Below are 18,605 nucleotides of genomic sequence, written 5' to 3' on the forward strand. Positions count from 1 at the left end.
TATATTATCGCTATAACAATGCGGTTCGAGGAAGGAGCCCCGTCATTCCAATTTCCCCTTTCTACTGTAAATATGTATTGATGACTGGATGTCCGTACATCCGGAGATATACCGAATAGGTCGTCATTGCCTTCCGAAATTAAAGGAAAGTCTTATTTTTTTACTAGAAGAAATATGTCATATATGAAAAATCACGAAAGATGGATAAATTAAGTGACAAACAACATTTGGAATCACTCAAGTAATCGACTATAATGTTTCCCCTGAGAGAAATCGCATGTAGAAAAGTGCATCTTTAGGGGACTAAAATCAGACCAATTAATCTTGTATCTAGTTATTCGACTGATATGTACCCAAATAGAATACTCTTGGTTGCTGAGACGAAGAAAAATATTTTGTAGTAGTGGTGTAGTACTGATAATGTTTGTCAACCGGCATCAGCATACTTTCGGTTATATATGCCGGTTTCGCATTCGTTCTGTCGTGTGTCAGCTGGTGTAGTTGTCAGTTGTCCGTTGACAGTTTTCAGGTGTAAAATGGCAGTAGAATCAAATGTCGTGAATAGTGGAGGTGAGGGATGGGAAGTGGTGTCACGAAACAAAAAGGAGCGTCGTCAAAACAAGGAAGAAATCCCCATCGCCCCTACTGTCAAAGGTACCCAAATCCATGCCACGTATGCATACGTGTTATCGCTAATAATATACATCCGTATATTTTTTATAATCCTGATATTAATTTTAATTGTAAAATAGTAACAGATTGATTGTCTACATTTGCATTTTTTTTTCTAAATCAATCGAAAAGGTATATTTCTTACCGTAGTGAATGAAAACATTTTTCAATTGATTCATAAATGTATATGATAATTAACAATTTGAATTTATCGTATAGCTAATATGGTGGCGATGTTTTATATAATATAATAAATGAACAATTTTTCCTATTATGCTGTACATTTACATTAGAATAATATAATATTATAATTACTAACAAAAATAAAATAATATTGTAAAATAGAAAATGATCAGTAGATCAATAGCTATTAAAATAGATATAAGATACATTGTGAATATAATTTAGTAATAATAAAAAGATACGTTTAAAAATCAAACATAATATAAAGAACTTCACGTGTCTTTTATTATCAAATTTAAAAACAAACTCATGAAAAATATGTACATTTATAATGTATATATGTTTGCTTTGAACTTAAAAAATAACCCTAAATCTTTTTATTATTACTAAATTATGTTCAGCTTATATCTATTTTAATAGCTACTGATCTACTGATCATTTTCTATTTTACAATTTTAAATTAATTTTGTTAGTAATCATAGTATTATATTATTATAATGTTAATATGTACAGCGTAATAGGAAAAAGAGCTCAAAAACCTATTTACAAATCTTAAAATCCCATGTGAATAGATTTGATGAGGTTCCAATGTTTCCAAAATTATAATCTATAAAAAAATTTATTTTGTAACTAATAAATTCTTAGTTCATATTGGACTCATAAAATTAGAAGTGAAGCCACTATGAAAAAAAATAGTTTGCGTCGTTTGAATAAGCTGTGCATATTGTTGTAATAATACTTTTTTTATTATTGTTGCTTTACTTATTTTCAGTGAAAGTTAAAGAAACGCCGAGTCATCCAGTTGCATCTAAAGAAAATGAAAAAATGCCAAATGCGGAGAAAGCGAAAAAACCGCAGACGAAAAAATCTAACGATACGAAAAAATCAACTGATACGAAAAAAATGAAACAACCGAAAAATTTGGAACAGGCTTTTTCCATGGTAAAATACTAAAAAACTTCGTTTTATTTAAATAAGTCATTTTAAGATACGTATATGTAGATATCTATTTTACTACATAGATTGTAGTAAAATATAATATACTGCAGTAGTTTGTAACAATTGTATTATTTTATAAATATATATACATACATTTATCATTTTAGATGTCAATGACAGAATTGCAAGAAGCATGTGACACTAAATCCTTAACAGACATGGCTCGATATTTAAATTATAAACTATTTGTTCATCACAATAATGAATTATTTTTCCAAACGCCCGACTATCCCATGTCTATTGTGCCTTTGAAAATCAAAGATATGATCATAAAGGCAATCAAAACTAAATCTCACCTCTTTAGTTTGCACAATTGCATTGAATTTTGTCTGTTGTCAATCGGAAACGATATGGTGAAAGGTAACCAGTTATTTAGTGAAGCGTTTAATAGTACAACTGCAAAAACAAATCGAATTTAATGCAATACTTTTCAATCCTTAGATCTTCCTGTCATCGGTTACAAGCTGATGGTGCAGGCTATCGCCGAAGTAGATCCAACACACTTCACCAAGTGTACATCTAAATTAAACAACCTTATGAGCTCTTACCAGAATCGTCCACCCATTGGTTTGTCACTCCTTTGGGCTGTAGGTCAAGGCGGTCTCAAGAATTTCGATGTTGGAATTCAAGGTACAGTACAGTATACAAGGTACATTACTGTAAAGTAAATGTATAATTTTAGATTATGTTTCCAATGTTCACAAACAAAGTGTTTTATTTATTTAGACTCTCTTGAGTGAAAATATTGTTTGGAAATGGTTGTGCCAACAGAACTCAACGCACATGAATCATTTTTTGATTCATACATTTACGCAGGGCCCTGGGAAAAATTTATTACGGCCCCTATGACAAACTAAGAAAAAAATATCTTATAGATATATTTTAAATATGCGAAAAATCTATCAGAACTATTAAAACAATACAAATATGTTGGTTGCTATTTTTTAAAATAATTGAATAAGAAAGTATGATATAACAGGTATGATTTCACATGGACACAAATAATGCATGGATTGAAAAATAATAAACATTTAGCATTAAATAAATACATGTATTTTTATGTATAATAATATAAATTATCAATATCGGTTAATCGGACGTCCCGTCACGGGGCTCTTCGAGTAGTCCGGGCCCTGGAATTTACCCGGCTCTCTCCTTCCCCCCTCGTCGGCACTGCATACATGCAACTCTCACAACTTTTACTTTATCTATGTACTACATGCGAATATCAAGCTTTATCAAGCTTTAAGAATATCAAGTATCGATTCCTGATTTTTTTTTTTTTAAACCACGTTTTCGTGGTTTAAAAAAATTGTGTGTGTTAAAAATTGTTAGTACACTGTTTTCATTTCACAAAGATATTTCTTAAAAATTGTATTGAGCACGTTTTAAACGTACGAAAACATGTGCATACATTGAAATTGTATGTATTAACCAATATTACCTATAATTATATTTTATATCTATTAGTGAGTACATTTGTAAAGACTTTTTAAAGGAAAAAATATGTCCCTTTTATACATGGTACAAATCTTGATATACGTATATATATAGAATATGAATTCATGAGATAAATATGTATGTGGGTGCGCATATATATATATATATATATATATATATATATATATATATATATATATATATATATATATATATATATATATTTTTATATATGGTTCAGTGATTATTCCGCAAAAATCTCGATCACGGAACATCTGGCACCCAGAAACTCCATCAATCGAAAGCTGCACACGCGAAATATTGTATTAACGAGAACTCGAGGACCAGATATTCCGTATTCCGTGCGCGCGATCGCAATTTGCGCAATAATCTATTTACCATTTCAAATTTGATTAACATTAAATTTTGTTAATCAACTAGAAATGTTAGTTCTCTTAAAATTTTCTTCTCTATTTTTAAGCCTTTTAAATATATAAAGTAACGCATACGTTATGAGTTCACTGTCATTCAATTTTCTGATTCATAACATTGAATGATGATAAACTTTTTATTTTATAAATTTATGGAATTTTATAAATTTCTTTTTATGGAAGTTGCAAATGTTAAAAAAACCACTCATGTGTGTTGGACCTTTGGACAGAACTACCTACATTTGATATTTAGTTTTAAGATCAAGAAAAGCTTAAACTTTTTTTATATAGTATTTTTTTACCCACCACATTCATATTATTTTTTTTTTAATTAAGTTGAATTTTCGTATTATTTTAGTTTGGAAAGAAACAATGCTACCTACAATTGAAATGAAACATTATTTTAAATACGTCGTTGATTATTTAATTATGTTGCTTCGAATACATTCTTTAGATAGTAATGCCAAAAAGGTGTTGATTAAACCTGAAGTTTTTATGGATATATTTTCATTTATTCACACAAAAAGAAAACATTTTCCCAAACATTTAGAAAAATCTTTGTTAGATCAATCCACAGTTTTACGGGTAAGTTTTTGTTTTGTTTATGATTTAATTTTTTTTTAAATTTTGTTTTTATTAATTTTCCTTTTGTTTATTTTCATTATAATATCATGGCGACAAAATTTTAGACGCTTTGTTTTGAAAAATCAGATTCTCGGAAACACTCAAAATTTTTGGAAAAATTATTCAACGAACTGCCCGATTCATATTATAAAAAAAATCAAATGTATGATTTAAGGACTGAAGATATTTTGAAAAGTGTGCTCAGCGCTTTGAGCAATGGTGAATCTGTTCACAGCGAATGGAAGAGTTTACATATCAAATATATAAAACAATCTTCGCATGTTTTAAATTTCATTGGTAAGTAAGAACAAAATAATTCAGAGAAACGCGCTATATATTAAACGGGACAAATTATATCTTAAATTATATTTTAGAACGTATTTGGGATCGTGTTTCGGCCTTACTAAATAGTAAGCCGTTTTTCGACACTGTTACGTCTTTGAAAGTGGCATATCAAAAAATTATTAAAACTAATAAGGGAGATGTTGACATTGAAGTGATTCTACAGAGCTGCCAGGTATGAATTGTATAATACATATATTGAATTTCCATACTCTGGTAAGGGAAACGCTACAGCTGTAACCAGTTACTGACCATTTATGTTTTTAAAATCAAAAATATTGTTAGAACTCTGCGACATTATTGGGAATTGCTATCAGTTAGTAGAGGACAAGAGCAATGTCTTGGGTACAAGATGTTTAGTGATAAATCAAAATTCAATTGAACAATTCCCAAACACTGTCCAACAGCAACCCAAAGACGTTTCTCTTATACAGTTTCTTTTTAATATGATATAATATTGTATAAAATGTGTATACCAATGCTACTTTGCTTTTTTATCAATTTTTTACGTAATATATTTTTTTATTTCAATAATATGTACATATATACTGTTTTACCTGTTGACATTTAAATGGGTGGTTTTGAAAAGGAATTGATACGTGATTTGAAATTAAAGTTAAATCTTATGACAATTATGACAATAATGCTGGCTAGTACAGGGCCGGATAATTGAAAAACACAGATAATCCGAACTATCAATTTTTGATATCGTTTCTATTATTCGAGTGAGTGTTTCACAATCAAACCACTTTTCGATGTTTTCCCAATTCAACATTTTCAAATCATTTTAAATGTTCCTGTAATCTGCATATTTCAGATACATACATATGTACATATATCACTTGCTTCAATCTCTTCACAATCCGATAAATCCATTTCCACGTTAGGAAAAATTTCTCTCCGTAATCAAACTATTGTTATTGGTTTTACTTTCAACTTAAATTTTGCTATTCCGTTAATATGTATTCATTTTTTTCGAAAAATTGATCAAGTCATCATCTTCAGCAAGAGTTTTGAGAAGATCAGCACGATAAAGCCGTTTCATTGATGTTTTTAATACAATTTCATTCGGATGATAAGGAACATTATCTATTAACAATGCTGTTTTCTGTAGCAACCCTTTAATATTTAAAAAATATAAAAGATCCTTGTAAAAATCTCTTACTTCAGGATCCCATTTAGTTTTGAACCAATCTTCGAAGATCTCTCTATCCATCAATGCTCCTTTTTGTTTGTTATAATAATCAACAGGAAGATTTTTATTTCTGCCACCTTAAATAATTTAAGTGTTTTTGCTTTTTTAAATCTGAATTTAAATCTTCGTATGATGAAAACTTTATACTACATATGTATTTACATGCACTATATCTCGAACAGATTGATATTCCATATTCTTCGGCGAGCTTTAATGTGGATTCCCCATTTTAAAATCTCTCATTTAACGTTAGTACCTTCTGAATTTTTGTAGAGTAGATCTGAAAATTTTGCGTGTTTGTAAGAAATTATAATTGAATGCAAAAAGTAATTAAATAAATTGCTGAACATACGTATCTGATACGTAATCCCAATAATCAACTAAGGCTCCAAATCTACTCATTATTACTTATTCTCATTCAAAAATAATTATATTAAAAAAATATATATTTCAAACACGGATAATCTGCAAACCTGATATCCGTGTTTGAAATATATATTGAAATATATAAACCCGCGGCCGGAGGACGCTCAATACCCCCCCCCCCCCCCTTCACTCACTTCCCCACTACCACGCATCCCGGCGTCTCGAATACTCGGCTGTGATTGGTTCCCCATACTGCTCCCGTCGTCTGACATACATACATATTTAACGACACATTGTTTTTATTATATACGATACGATATTGAAAATAATTAATTTGAGGGGGGGGGGGGTTATTTTTTGTAGTTTTTGTAGCTCCAATGAATAAGGAAGATCGTTCGAAGAAATAAACCGTTTGTTATCATTAGTCACCGGATCCAGAAGGTGCCGCGTATTGTTCAAAGGTTGTAAATGCATTGTTAAAGGTTTGCCGAACCTTTTTTACAAAGGATTTACAACAATGGAACAATGGATAGCACTGTGACTATCCTACCTCTAGTTATCATGTACAATGTACAATTGTACTGGTACATAATTAGCTTTTTAATCGCTTAATATTAATGTATTCAGATTATCTTTTGATTGGGGTTTTTGCTTGAAGTATTAAAAATTTCAAAACTATATTTAAGTTTGCCTTTGTAAAGCCGGTTATTTTATTAATATAATTAGATAAATATGTATTTATATTCATTCTTACAAGGCTCTTCTACATATACTTCACTTTGCTTATTTTCCATTTAGTAACCAGTATCTATTATACTTTGCAAAAATTCGAGTACTAAAATAGAGAACATTGTAATCGATTTATATGTAAATATAAATTTAATATTTTGCAGCTATGATAGTGCCGCATGGTCTGTCTACATTTGATAAATCGATGATTGTGCAATTATTTGCAAAGCTGTTTTTTTTTTTATCAGTAACCGACCGAAACCCATATTGTATCATAATTTACACAGTTCAAATGTTATCCAATATGACCGTTCTACTCATACGTACATATGTTTATATTGTCCACGTACTTTATTAATTACTTAAATTAATAAAGTACTGATAAAAATCAGGTGTCTGTGCGTGCGTACGCTCTACATAGATTTAGATATACGCATAGTTGCCGTATTGGAAAAATAACCAGTTATCGCTCGAAATGGTCATAGCTGATGGCCTCGACATTGATATTGACCGTCTAGCTGCCGGCGTTTAGTTTATTCGCATAGTTAAAAATGTTGATTTGGAGCAATGACCTTAATGGAAATTGTACGTGTATCGCTATTTAGGCGCTTTTGACGTGTTTTTCATTTGGAAGAAAAAAAAAAAAAAAGGAAAGTTCTTGATTGACCTGCATTTTGGAATCTGCATTATAATTCATTTGAATTTTTATTTCGTTTTATATGCTAATTGCCCACAGTGATACTTTTATTTCTCTGTACGCATATAATTTAATGTTTCTGAATTTATTTTTAAGAAAGCTTTCTATTCAACTGTTTTATCATAAAATTTACATTTGTATTTAGTAATAATGTAATATATAATATTTTTAGTTACTTGCTGAATATAGATGACTATATAGTCGTTATATTTTCGTCGTTTAAAATAAAGTCAAATATTGCTAATGATCAATATGCAACTAAAGTAACATCATGGATGTAAAAGTTTTTACTCGTGTTTGTAATTTTTAGTGACCTATTATTTTAGAATCTAGTGTAACGGGTCATTAGATTCTACATAGATCAGTGGCGGCTCGTGCATAGGAGCTGCGCATTGCAGCACCCCCAGAAAAATTACAAAAAAAATCACATTTATGACTTGAATTTAGATATTTGGCACACATTCTTCATATAAATAAAAAAAAAATAAAAACAAATAAATAAATAAAATAAAATGTTGAATATGTTAAATATTTAATATTTTTTTTATTTTAATAATATATTCTGGGGGTGCTGTAGCACCGCACCTCCTACGCACAAGCCGCCACTGTACTAGATTGGCCAATTGCCGTGATTTTTTATTATTTTTTATTTTAATAAGCTGAGTTTCAATATTTTTTAGATCAGTAAATCCGAGTAAATATTTCTGCCTGTTCGATTTAAGTTAAGAATGTCGCTCGTTTTTTTATAAACAATAAAATATGATCGAAAAACTATTTATATTATGTTTCGGTGAAAGTAATTAGGATGCACATCATCAGTAATTAGGTCTGATGATGTGCATCAGTCGAAGATTCTAGAACTGCAGATAATTCATATTATAATTTTACGGGACCCTCTCGCATAAACGCATAACGACTGCAACGATAGATAATATCCATTTATTCATTTATAGTTTTGGACCATTGTGGCATTACAGGAAGAACCTAATGCGCCACAAACCGGTCTCCGTGACGAGCCAGAATGTTAAAATACAGAAAACACAAATATCGGAAGGCAAAGATCGAAAATCGAAAGATCTTAAGTCGAAAGATAAAAAAAGGGTGCATGGTAAACGGTACATACTCACTAAATTTGCGCGAGAAGGCTACAACAGGAACAAGAGGAACAGGCTTTTCCTCCCGTATTAATTTTGCGCGCGCAGATTAAGTGAGTGTTGTACCCTGCTCGCGCAAATTAAGTGAGTATGTACCGTTTACCATGCACCCTTTTTTTTTTTTTTTGATCTTTCGACTTAACCCTTTGGCTGCTACGAGGTTTTTCAATGTCCAAGCGAAAAATGCTAACATTTGTAATTATTTTGAAAAAAAAAAAATATAATATATTTTTTTACATACTTACTTCGCCGAACGCTCGTAATTTTTATAATACTTTATATACATTTTTTAAGAAGCAGTTGTGGACTCGTGCTCTCTCTTTCTGTCTTGCTTTTACATGCGTGCGTGCGAAAGAGATACCTACATATATAGACTAAATAAGTTTTGACGATTGTTTTCCAACGCTTTATTTTTTTCAATAATCTATTTTTAGACATCGATGTATCCTTACAACATGTGATATATTCGAAACAGGTAGCGGTCTTTCTCTCTTTCTTTCTTGGTTTTAATTGTGTACGTGTGAGCGAGACACACAAGGATGCGAAGTTTCTAATAATCAAATAATTTTTCAACATGTATCATAAACATTTTGTATGCATTTCAGATGCATTTGATTGATTGCACGAATTCGTGACGTCTCGTGACCTATATAATTGAAAGCGGATTTCTATTGTTTTTTGCCATTTATTTTAACTCTGCAAAATGATATCGGACAGTGAAAGCGATGAAAGCGAAATAATAGCTCCTCGCCGAGGAACTCGACAAATCAGCAGCTCTACTGATTCTGAAAATGAATTTATCGACAATAATCAATTCCCAAGTAATAACTCCTTATATGACATTGACAACGAACCCGAAATTTACTTTGATGATGAACCCGAAATTGAAGAGCTTTTATTTAAAAAATTGATAAATATTTATAAAGCTCGATTGAAAAATAAATATAAATACGTATATAAAAAAAATGTTTCGTGCCACTGATGCGCTGGTGGCTCAAAGAAAGTATTGAAATACGACAATTAATGACGACAACAACGATCGTCGTAGCAATCTTCGCCGATTTCAAAACAACGATTTATCGTTGTTGTAGCAGTCAAAGGGTTAAGATCTTTCGATTTTCGATCTTTGCCTTCCGATATTTGTGTTTTCTGTAATTTAACATTCTGGCTCGCCACAAACATATCAGACGAAGTGCAAGCATTGTGTCGAATAAAACGAAAATTTCGGTCGGGCCGGTCTTTTCAATCCCGTTATTAGAAAGTACATAGTCGATAGTCGGTCGTCGCGGGGTTGCGCTCGCGAGTGCACAGCCGTGGCCGTGGCCGCCGCGCTTTCGGCCAAAAGACAACGCGTCCCACCCCCGCCCCCCACCCCTCCCCCCGCCTGACGGTTGGCACTTCCCCCTCCACCGCCGCACTGTAGTAGTACGAGAGTAGGACAGTGCAACGGCGGCGGCTGTGCTGTCGATACGCGATCCGATCTTTTGACAGGTCGAGTGGAATCGCGTGTCTCCGTCGGTCCCGATCTCGCGCAAGATGAGTGGATCAGCGTCCGAGCGACGCAACAACAAGCACAGCGGGAAACACGGCGACAACAGGAACGCCAAGACGAAGGTTCGCACATGCGCGTACGCCCACCCATCCCACCCCACCACACCCCACCCCACACTCACCCTCTACGCACCCTCTACCCCGCTCGCCGTTCGCCATTCGCCACTCGTCACTCGTCACTCGTCACTCGCCGTCGAACCGCTCCCGTGACAATAAAACGCACGCACGTGTAGATCGCCATTCATCAGTTGTCGCCCTTCACCCATCAACATGACCTGGAAAGAGGTGCGACGACCGGTCTCTTCTGCCACGACTCGCTACGTCACGATCTTCCGCTCTCCCGTTCGCGTTATCACCTGTCGCACCTCTCTCTCTCTCTCTCTCTCACACACCACGATAGAGAAAATGGGGAAATTGCACTAGGACAACTTTTTTTGCTTTCACGAGTTTCTCGTGCTCATTCTGCATACGTGCGCGGTTGACTCGTGTCACTTGTACTGGTGTGTGTGTGTGTGATTTTGCTTCGCGATTCGAATAGTGCGAGGGTTGTCGTCGTGTCGACGGGAAACGATGCCGTTATCGAATCGTGTGGTTTCGTTCCTAATTGCGACTACGCTTTAATCCCAAGTGATGCAATTGTGCGGAATTTGTATATTTACTTTCAAGTTGCGCAAATCTCGGATTGTTCGTATGAGCATTACATGTTACTGTCCAAGTGTATTTTCAATTGTAATATATTCCAATTGGCGTTTTAGGTCGTTCATATTCGAATACAATTCAACTGGTAAATTATATCTCTATAAGCGTGCAGATACACTTTCAACAATGTGCGCCAGTTGTCATGTAACAGTCGAGTTTTGACAGCTCTGGTCGTTTTACGAATGCTTTGGAATTCAATAATGCGTTCATATTTGCTAGGTGTTGCGAATAAAGGTAATGAGTACTAAGAATGTGTTCAAAATAAAAATGTGGCTTTGCAAATCAATTTACTAGTCGAGTGACACTTTCACGAGAATCTAACGTCTCCATCTTACCCGGTACCAACTTTTAGTTGAACTGTATTTTCAGTTGTAATATATTTTGACCAGTTGCAATGTAATTCGCCATAGGAATCAATTTACGTGGGTTATACGAAATATATTACAATTGTAACACACACATACACTAACGCGAACAAATCGGAGTAAATTATTTTTTATAATGTGTGAATTTCTTTATTTTCTGTCTGGCAGGTCCATATTTAAAAAATATTCAGTCAAAATTTGTCTACTCATCAAGAAGGTTATTGACCACTGCTGTATAGGTTTTATACTGCAATGAAAAACGACCTTGGTCTTCCCAAATAGCTTCATGTAATTGTTTTTGTTGAAGTAATGTCAGCGCCTGAGCTAGAAATTTCGGACCCTCGTGCAAAATTTATCCAGAGCTCTCCCACCCCACCCCCTTAACGTGATTTTTAAAAACATGACAAACAATTCAAATTGTTTGTTGATACATATGTATTTACACTATTATAATTCTACAAAAAAATAAATTTACTTATATAGATATACATATTTCCAATAAGTTTTTTTTTTCACTTGAATCCAAATAGCTTTTTTATCATTTTTTTTTTTAACACATTATATGCATATTATTTTCAAGCGTTAATATGTACATAATGCTTTGAGTTTTATATCTTTTATAACCAGTGTGTCATTGCTTGGTCTACATTTTTGACTAATTATTGATCTTACAACTGCAGCAATAATATACATACAAATTGTTTCCATAATTCAATTTTATTATTTTGTTTTTATACAAAAACAAATCACCACACAGGACATGTCAAAAAATATTTAAAAAAAAGATGACATCTATCCACGGTTCAAGTTATTTATAGCAAGTCATATGATATTTTCGTAAAAATTTATTTCTTTCGTTTATTAACAATCTTACTTCTCTTGTCATGCTCTCCAGTATTTTCACACTGCTAACATGTTATTTTATATAAAGATAGAAGTTTCAAATAGTTATCATATTCCTTATATTATATCGTATTAGTTTTATAAATAATAGAATATACATTGAATGTACAATAATAAATGCAGAAGTAATAAATCCTATTTCAAATTGTAAAAAATGAATGAATAATAAAAACAAATGAAAATAAAAAATAATGTAGTATTAAATAATTGTTCACACGGCTAAAATACCTATCGTTATGGCCATACATAATAATTCGATCTACAAAGTCTTAAAAAAAGTGTTTTCTAAGATTAATAATCACGTTAAAGAAAACTGGACACAGTACGTTGAAGGGGGCGAAATATATTATAGTGGAATATCAAACAAATCTAATGAACACACACTTTATGTATGCTGTTTAGTTTTTTTGTATCAGGTTTAATCACATTATGATTATTCAGCATTTTTATATCAGAAATGTAATGTTGCAGTCATCCACAATTTACAAATATTTCATGTAGTAAATAAATTTTGATAACAACGCAAAGTATAATTCTTCAAATGTTGCAAAAAAAAAATGAAAACACGAAGATAAAGATCTTCGTGTTTTCATTTTTACCAATACTTTTTGACGAAGGAATAAATTTCATGTATTGATATCTTATGACAATTAATTAAATTTGATAATGGTTCCATGATGCGCCAATTTGCAAGTCTTTGTTCACTCTCAAATGAAAAGCATGTGATGCATATTGGCGTGACAAAAAATTGTACAATTACACCGAACATAACTTCTGCAAAATATTATTAAATATATGTATATACATACATTATATTATTCTTCTTAGTGTAATAAATAATTGTTTACTTTTTTAGAATATTGAAAAGAAATCTTCAGTGTCTAAAGGTTTCCCATGGATCACTGGATGTTTCGTACTCCTCATAGCAATATGTGGTGCCGCAGTGACGTATGACATTCAAACTGCCAGCTCATACGACAGTAAGCAATTTACTTTTATTTGATCATTTTTTTAATGTAAAAATAATCATTTATATTTAAATGGTACATATAGTTTCTATTTCCATTATAACACATTCAGAAAAATGAAACAATTCAATGGGTTCCTGGAAGTTTGTTATAACAAAATATTATAATATTCGGGAAAATTTTAATGTAGTTATGACTTTGAAGGCTTTAACAGATATTATTTATTTATTTGGAAAATTTACAGTTTAATAAGTTACATAGATTGATAGTAAAAAAACATAATTATGTTAAGTAAACCATTAATAATTTTCACATATAGGTAAAAAAAGAAAAGCTTAAACATTTAAAATAAGAAACAAAAATGATAATAGAGTAAGATATTTAGAGAAAACAAAAAGAAAAAAATAGAAATAACAGTATAATAAAAATATCAAAATAATAAGAATAATAATATGATAAAAATTATGAAATAATAAAAATAATATAATAAATAACAAAAAACAAAAAGACAAAAGAAATACATCAAAATAAAAATTCATAATCACAATCGTAAATTTTCAATAAAATTAATCATCGAAAAACAAATTTGCAATAATCACTCTAGTTTGTATAGCATTAATATTAATTAAGTCAAACATAGAAATTGTAGAAATAATTATTATCATATATATGTATAATTATAATATAAGAATGAAAATATTGACGCAACTTATGGTTTGGAGTGTTAGAGTGGATAGTGTAAATCGTTCGTTCGTTCATTTAAATAAAATTAGTGTTTTAACGGTTGCTTGAAGAGAATGTAAAATAAGAAACCAGTGTGATAATTTTTTGTTCAATTTATGACTGAAGTGGATATTGGCCATAAAAAGATAATGATAGTGTGAGTAAATTGATTACTGATAGCCTTTTGAACTTGACACTTGGTATATGTATCGAAGAACACTTTTAAGACTCGATTTTTGTCACCTGTATTGGAATGAAGTAATTTCAATAACAACCGTGAACGTATTTCAACTTCAAATGTTCTGTTTTTGTAAATCTAGTTTCGAAAGAAACTTTGTATGTATGTTTGATTGTTTGGGTCGTAGAATCCGTGACGTTTAATTTAATAAAAAACGGATGAATATTAAAATTTAAATAAAATAAAAAAAATTAATAAAATGATTACTGTTAGATTGGCCATGTTTAAGCGGTTTATATTAAAAATACCGAGCGCAGCCAGGTAAAAACACTAGTAATAATTTTTTATTTTTTTTCCAGAGAGCCACACTGCGTTCGTTACCAAAAATGCCTTAGAATACGGTAGTTATGCTTGGCATAGAAGCTTGGCAGCTTCGGCTAGAGGGTTTCTCTGGATGGAGAAGAACACTCCATATTATTATACCACCGTTGCCGACTTCAGTAAGCCGTACGTTGAGCTAGCCTCTGACATGAGTCTGGTAATTTCAAATCAGGCCAAAGAGTTAGTCGGAAATGTGAAAGAGTACGCCGTCACCAAGTGGCCCGTCGTTTATTCGACGGTCGATCACTATGCTCCGGGTGCACTCGATGCGACTTCTTATTATATATCGCAAGCATGGGAAGGAACGAAAGTTTTCTGTACTTATTACTACAATGTTGTTGCTACATATTTCTCAACCAAAGTATTTGTGTAAGTGTTTTTGGATGGCTTTCTTCAACTTCTTATCGTTTTATTAAAATTTTGATTTTTATTGTTAATTTGGTATTTCAGAGACAATTGGGCACCTGATGTTCTCCATGCAAAAACATTACAAGCATTGAATACGACGCAGTTATATGCTCTTGAATATTATAGTCGTTTCCACAAGAATGTTGATCATTATTCGAAATTATAAAAATATTATTGTTAGTTTAAAATTTTTACTAAATGAAATTGTAAAAAAATAACAACTTTCCCAAGCCTTTTGGCTGTCATTCCTGAGTTGACTGCAATTTTTTAAAGAATTTATATTTGTATAACTTATTTAATGTTTCATATGCTTTTCGATAGTTTTATTTCGAAAAGTATTCCAAACTATGATCTGATATTGCTATGCATTTATTTTTTTTATTTAATCTACAAAAATCTATATTTTAAACCTATATACATACACTTGTAATTTATTCATGTTTTGTACATTGATTTGTATACATATTTTCTTTTCTAACTTGTTCTTTTATCAATTATGAATTATAAAGAGTATGAATTTGTTATATGTATAAATTGATACTCATTGGTATCATTCGAATCTTGAGGTATGTTTGGAATATATGCGATGTTACAAAATGTGAGTTGTGTTGAATGTTAGGACAAATCAAATAATTGTAATTAAATTAATTTTTAAATGAAAAATATCTGACATTGTTCTCGAAGACACTGCGAACTTAGGTTATTACTTTATTTTTCATGTGATACAAAATCTTGGTTGTCTCATTTCCCCATCTTTCGTTAAATAAATAAAACAAAAATAAATTAATACATTGGTTTTATTTCTATTAATTGTTTTTAAAAAATAGACGATTTGTATTATCAAGAATGTTTGTGCACAATTCCTCTTCATTTTCATTCCTTACTCCTGCCAATATTTCTAGTACTTGCCTAAAATAAATTTTCGCATTAAAAGGTAAGAACTTTTTCTTTCATTGTTAATTTATTATCAGTTTATATACATACGTAATGTTCACCGGTTCATTTCTGCCTTTCACCATTGTACCATTGACAAATTTTTCCTTTTTCACCGAAGGCCGTTGGGTTTTGATATACTTGAATCCAGCATGAGAAGCTTTTACTTCGCACCAGGGACAGTCAGTTTCTAATAGAAGGCGATCAGATGGAATTTGCGCAGCCACAGCTAAATTATCAGCTGTCTTCAATGAGCTTGAAACACGGAACAATTTTTTAATTACATATGATACACTGAAATTATTATATGAATTTCATTGAAACAAAATATTTCCAATACCAGCCATTTATTCCGATGTAGAATCCCATATCTACAGCTTTCTTCATATTATCCAGTGATCCATCGAACGAGTGTACGACGCCACCTGCAGTTTTAGTACGATTACGAGACAAAATTTCGAAGAAGTCACCCCAAGCCGCTCGACAGTGTAAAAATAATGGCAGTTTAATCTCTTCGCACAGCTGCAGTTGATATTCAAAATATCTGAATATAAAAAGAAATTAATAAATAAAATTATCTATACGTATTTTAAATATCCAAAGACCATCCATCACAAACTTTTTTTGAACATCTTTTTCGCAAAAATGGAGCCTATCATAGTCTAAACCGCACTCTCCGATTGCCATCACTTTCTTCGCATTCAAAATGTATAAACTCTTCAAACTTTCTAAATACTGAGAAGGATTTGCCTCAAAATCCTTACATCTTGTTGGGTGACATCCAACAGTTGTATACAACCTATCTGAGGATGTTTAAAGCATGTATGTAGATATTTATATTAACAGAAAATTTATAAATAATTATCAAAACACGGACCATCAGTATTTGCCAGTTTCAAAGCAGATTCACAATCTGCAAGGCTGCCTCCAGTAATGATCATCTTTTCCATTCCTCCATCCCAACATCGCTTCAAGACAAGATCTAAATCTGAGTCATGCTTTTTGGAACCATGATACGATCCTTGATACATATCATCAGTAAGATTGGCACCGATGTCTGAAACAGGAGTTCCCCGTCAAAAACAAGATATACATACATATGATTAGCCTATTAAAATTCATAGCTACACTTTTTTGAATTTTCTAAAAAATACCGAAGATACTAAAAATTCTGCCAGACAACCTTTAAAAAGAAGTCTGGTAACCCATACATAAATTAGGGTATAAATAAATACATACCGATAAATTTTTTAATTGAAACCATCTTCAAAACTCTGCTCAACATGCGAACTACTTTAGAATGTAACCTCAGAAATTGACAGCACGTCAGCTGTCACTTTTTATACTTGCCATGTAAAATTTGTATTTTTTTTTTTCGTAATCATAATTGTAATTTCGTTAAAATAATCTTCTTCTTTCTCGTTTGCTTGATGCTGAACGTCGTGGTCATATCTATCATCTGTATTCCGGTGAACGATCTGTCTCTACTCCACCTGATCCTGTGCCAAATTAAAAGCAGCAGTGACGATACCGTCAGTTCTTTAATTTGATCTGATCATCTTACTAAAGATTGTTATTTCGCTTGCACTCCCTCTGGTTTTCTGGTAAATACCAGCTTCTTAAGACTTCATTTTTTCTTGGCAATATTTGAAAAGTAGGAAAAATTAATTTTTCTACATGCTGTGGAGTCTATCTGAAATTGCCAGTTTTTTGAGAATGAAGACGTCTGTTCGTCTTACAGTTTATGGAATGCGCACCATCAATTTCCAACACCATATTTCAATAGCATCTAGCATGCTCCTTTCTCTTTTTATTATTATTACATATTACATATCTCCTTTACGTTTCACTTACGATTATAATTCAGGAAAAAAATTGCCTCTTATCCGATCGTTTTCATACTTTGCCATATTGCTCATTTTGGTCATCAATATAAGTAAATGGATAACCTTCGCCAATACGATGGTGCAAAAATATCGTGTAAGACGCTGTAGGCGGGGTAGGAAGTGTTGACCGTATCCCAGCCTAACGAAACACTGTTGTGCTTGTTTTAAGTTGTTTTATTGTTTGCCTAAATATTGTACAAGTGTATTAGAATATTTGAGGAAGTTTTCTCGAAGCGGCTATTGGCTGTTGACTTGGTGTCGTGATGGCTGCTGGATCTGCAATGTGTCGTTGTATGAACAGTGACCAGTTTTCTCGTGACCAGTTTTAGTGTGACGGGTGATCACGTGTGACCGATCTAGAGCGACCGGTTGTCCTGTGACTGGTTCACATTTGACTAGTAATCACCGAACCCTTTAAACATAGATGGCGGTAGCAAAATAAAATTATTGGTATTTTTATTCAAAATAATAATTTTATATACAAATTAAAGAAGAGGTATGGACAATCTTCATGTTGTTATGGTCGCTCCCCACCTAATATTTAATATAAATGTATAAACAGAGGGCTACCGACGGTGCACTGCGTTCATTCAATAATTAGTATCAGTTAAACATTCAATAGGTGATGTGCCAATCACCATACACCAGCCGGCAGTCCCTCTTCTATTTCTTGTAATAAAGGAAAGTAAACCCGCCAAGAAAGGAGTCATTATTACTCAATTACAAAATTTTCCAAGGTATGTTTTTAAAAAACTTTTTTAGTACCCATATCTCAACT

General features: G+C 32.0%; 2 protein-coding genes across 2 annotated transcripts; one reads left to right on the top strand and one right to left on the bottom strand.

Moving 5' to 3' along the window:
* The first annotated feature begins 414 nt into the window (after nt 1–414).
* Nucleotides 415–15,812, top strand: Tmem214 (Transmembrane protein 214). The gene is made up of 10 exons (XM_077444587.1): nt 415–654; nt 1,628–1,797; nt 1,962–2,214; nt 2,296–2,484; nt 4,084–4,310; nt 4,415–4,646; nt 4,724–4,866; nt 13,207–13,330; nt 14,579–14,969; nt 15,051–15,812. The coding sequence occupies exons 1-10, from the start codon at nt 459–461 to the stop codon at nt 15,172–15,174; spliced, it is 2,049 nt and encodes a 682-aa protein (XP_077300713.1). The 5' UTR covers nt 415–458; the 3' UTR covers nt 15,175–15,812.
* On the bottom strand, nt 15,686–17,296 carry LOC143921340 (deoxyribonuclease TATDN1). Its single transcript, XM_077444589.1, has 6 exons — nt 17,181–17,296; nt 16,819–16,998; nt 16,561–16,744; nt 16,282–16,485; nt 15,993–16,196; nt 15,686–15,917 (listed from the first exon to the last, which is right to left on the bottom strand). The coding sequence occupies exons 1-6, from the start codon at nt 17,224–17,226 to the stop codon at nt 15,815–15,817; spliced, it is 921 nt and encodes a 306-aa protein (XP_077300715.1). The 5' UTR covers nt 17,227–17,296; the 3' UTR covers nt 15,686–15,814.
* Nucleotides 17,297–18,605: the final 1,309 nt, after the last annotated feature.

The sequence above is a fragment of the Arctopsyche grandis genome, chromosome 13 (assembly GCF_051622035.1).
Source record: "Arctopsyche grandis isolate Sample6627 chromosome 13, ASM5162203v2, whole genome shotgun sequence".
NCBI lineage: Eukaryota > Metazoa > Arthropoda > Insecta > Trichoptera > Hydropsychidae > Arctopsyche > Arctopsyche grandis.

Coding starts and splice junctions, on each gene's coding strand:
- Tmem214 (XM_077444587.1), top strand. CDS start 459: ATGCCGGTTTCGCATTCGTTCTGTCGTGTGTCAGCTGGTGTAGTTGTC. Junction 4,311..4,414: donor ATCAATCCACAGTTTTACGG/GTAAGTTTTTGT, acceptor ACAAAATTTTAG/ACGCTTTGTTTTGAAAAATC. Junction 13,331..14,578: donor AACTGCCAGCTCATACGACA/GTAAGCAATTTA, acceptor TTTTTTTTCCAG/AGAGCCACACTGCGTTCGTT.
- LOC143921340 (XM_077444589.1), bottom strand. CDS start 17,226: ATGTTGAGCAGAGTTTTGAAGATGGTTTCAATTAAAAAATTTATCG. Junction 16,486..16,560: donor GAAAAAGATGTTCAAAAAAA/GTTTGTGATGGA, acceptor TTTTATATTCAG/ATATTTTGAATATCAACTGC. Junction 15,918..15,992: donor AATGAACCGGTGAACATTAC/GTATGTATATAA, acceptor AATTTATTTTAG/GCAAGTACTAGAAATATTGG.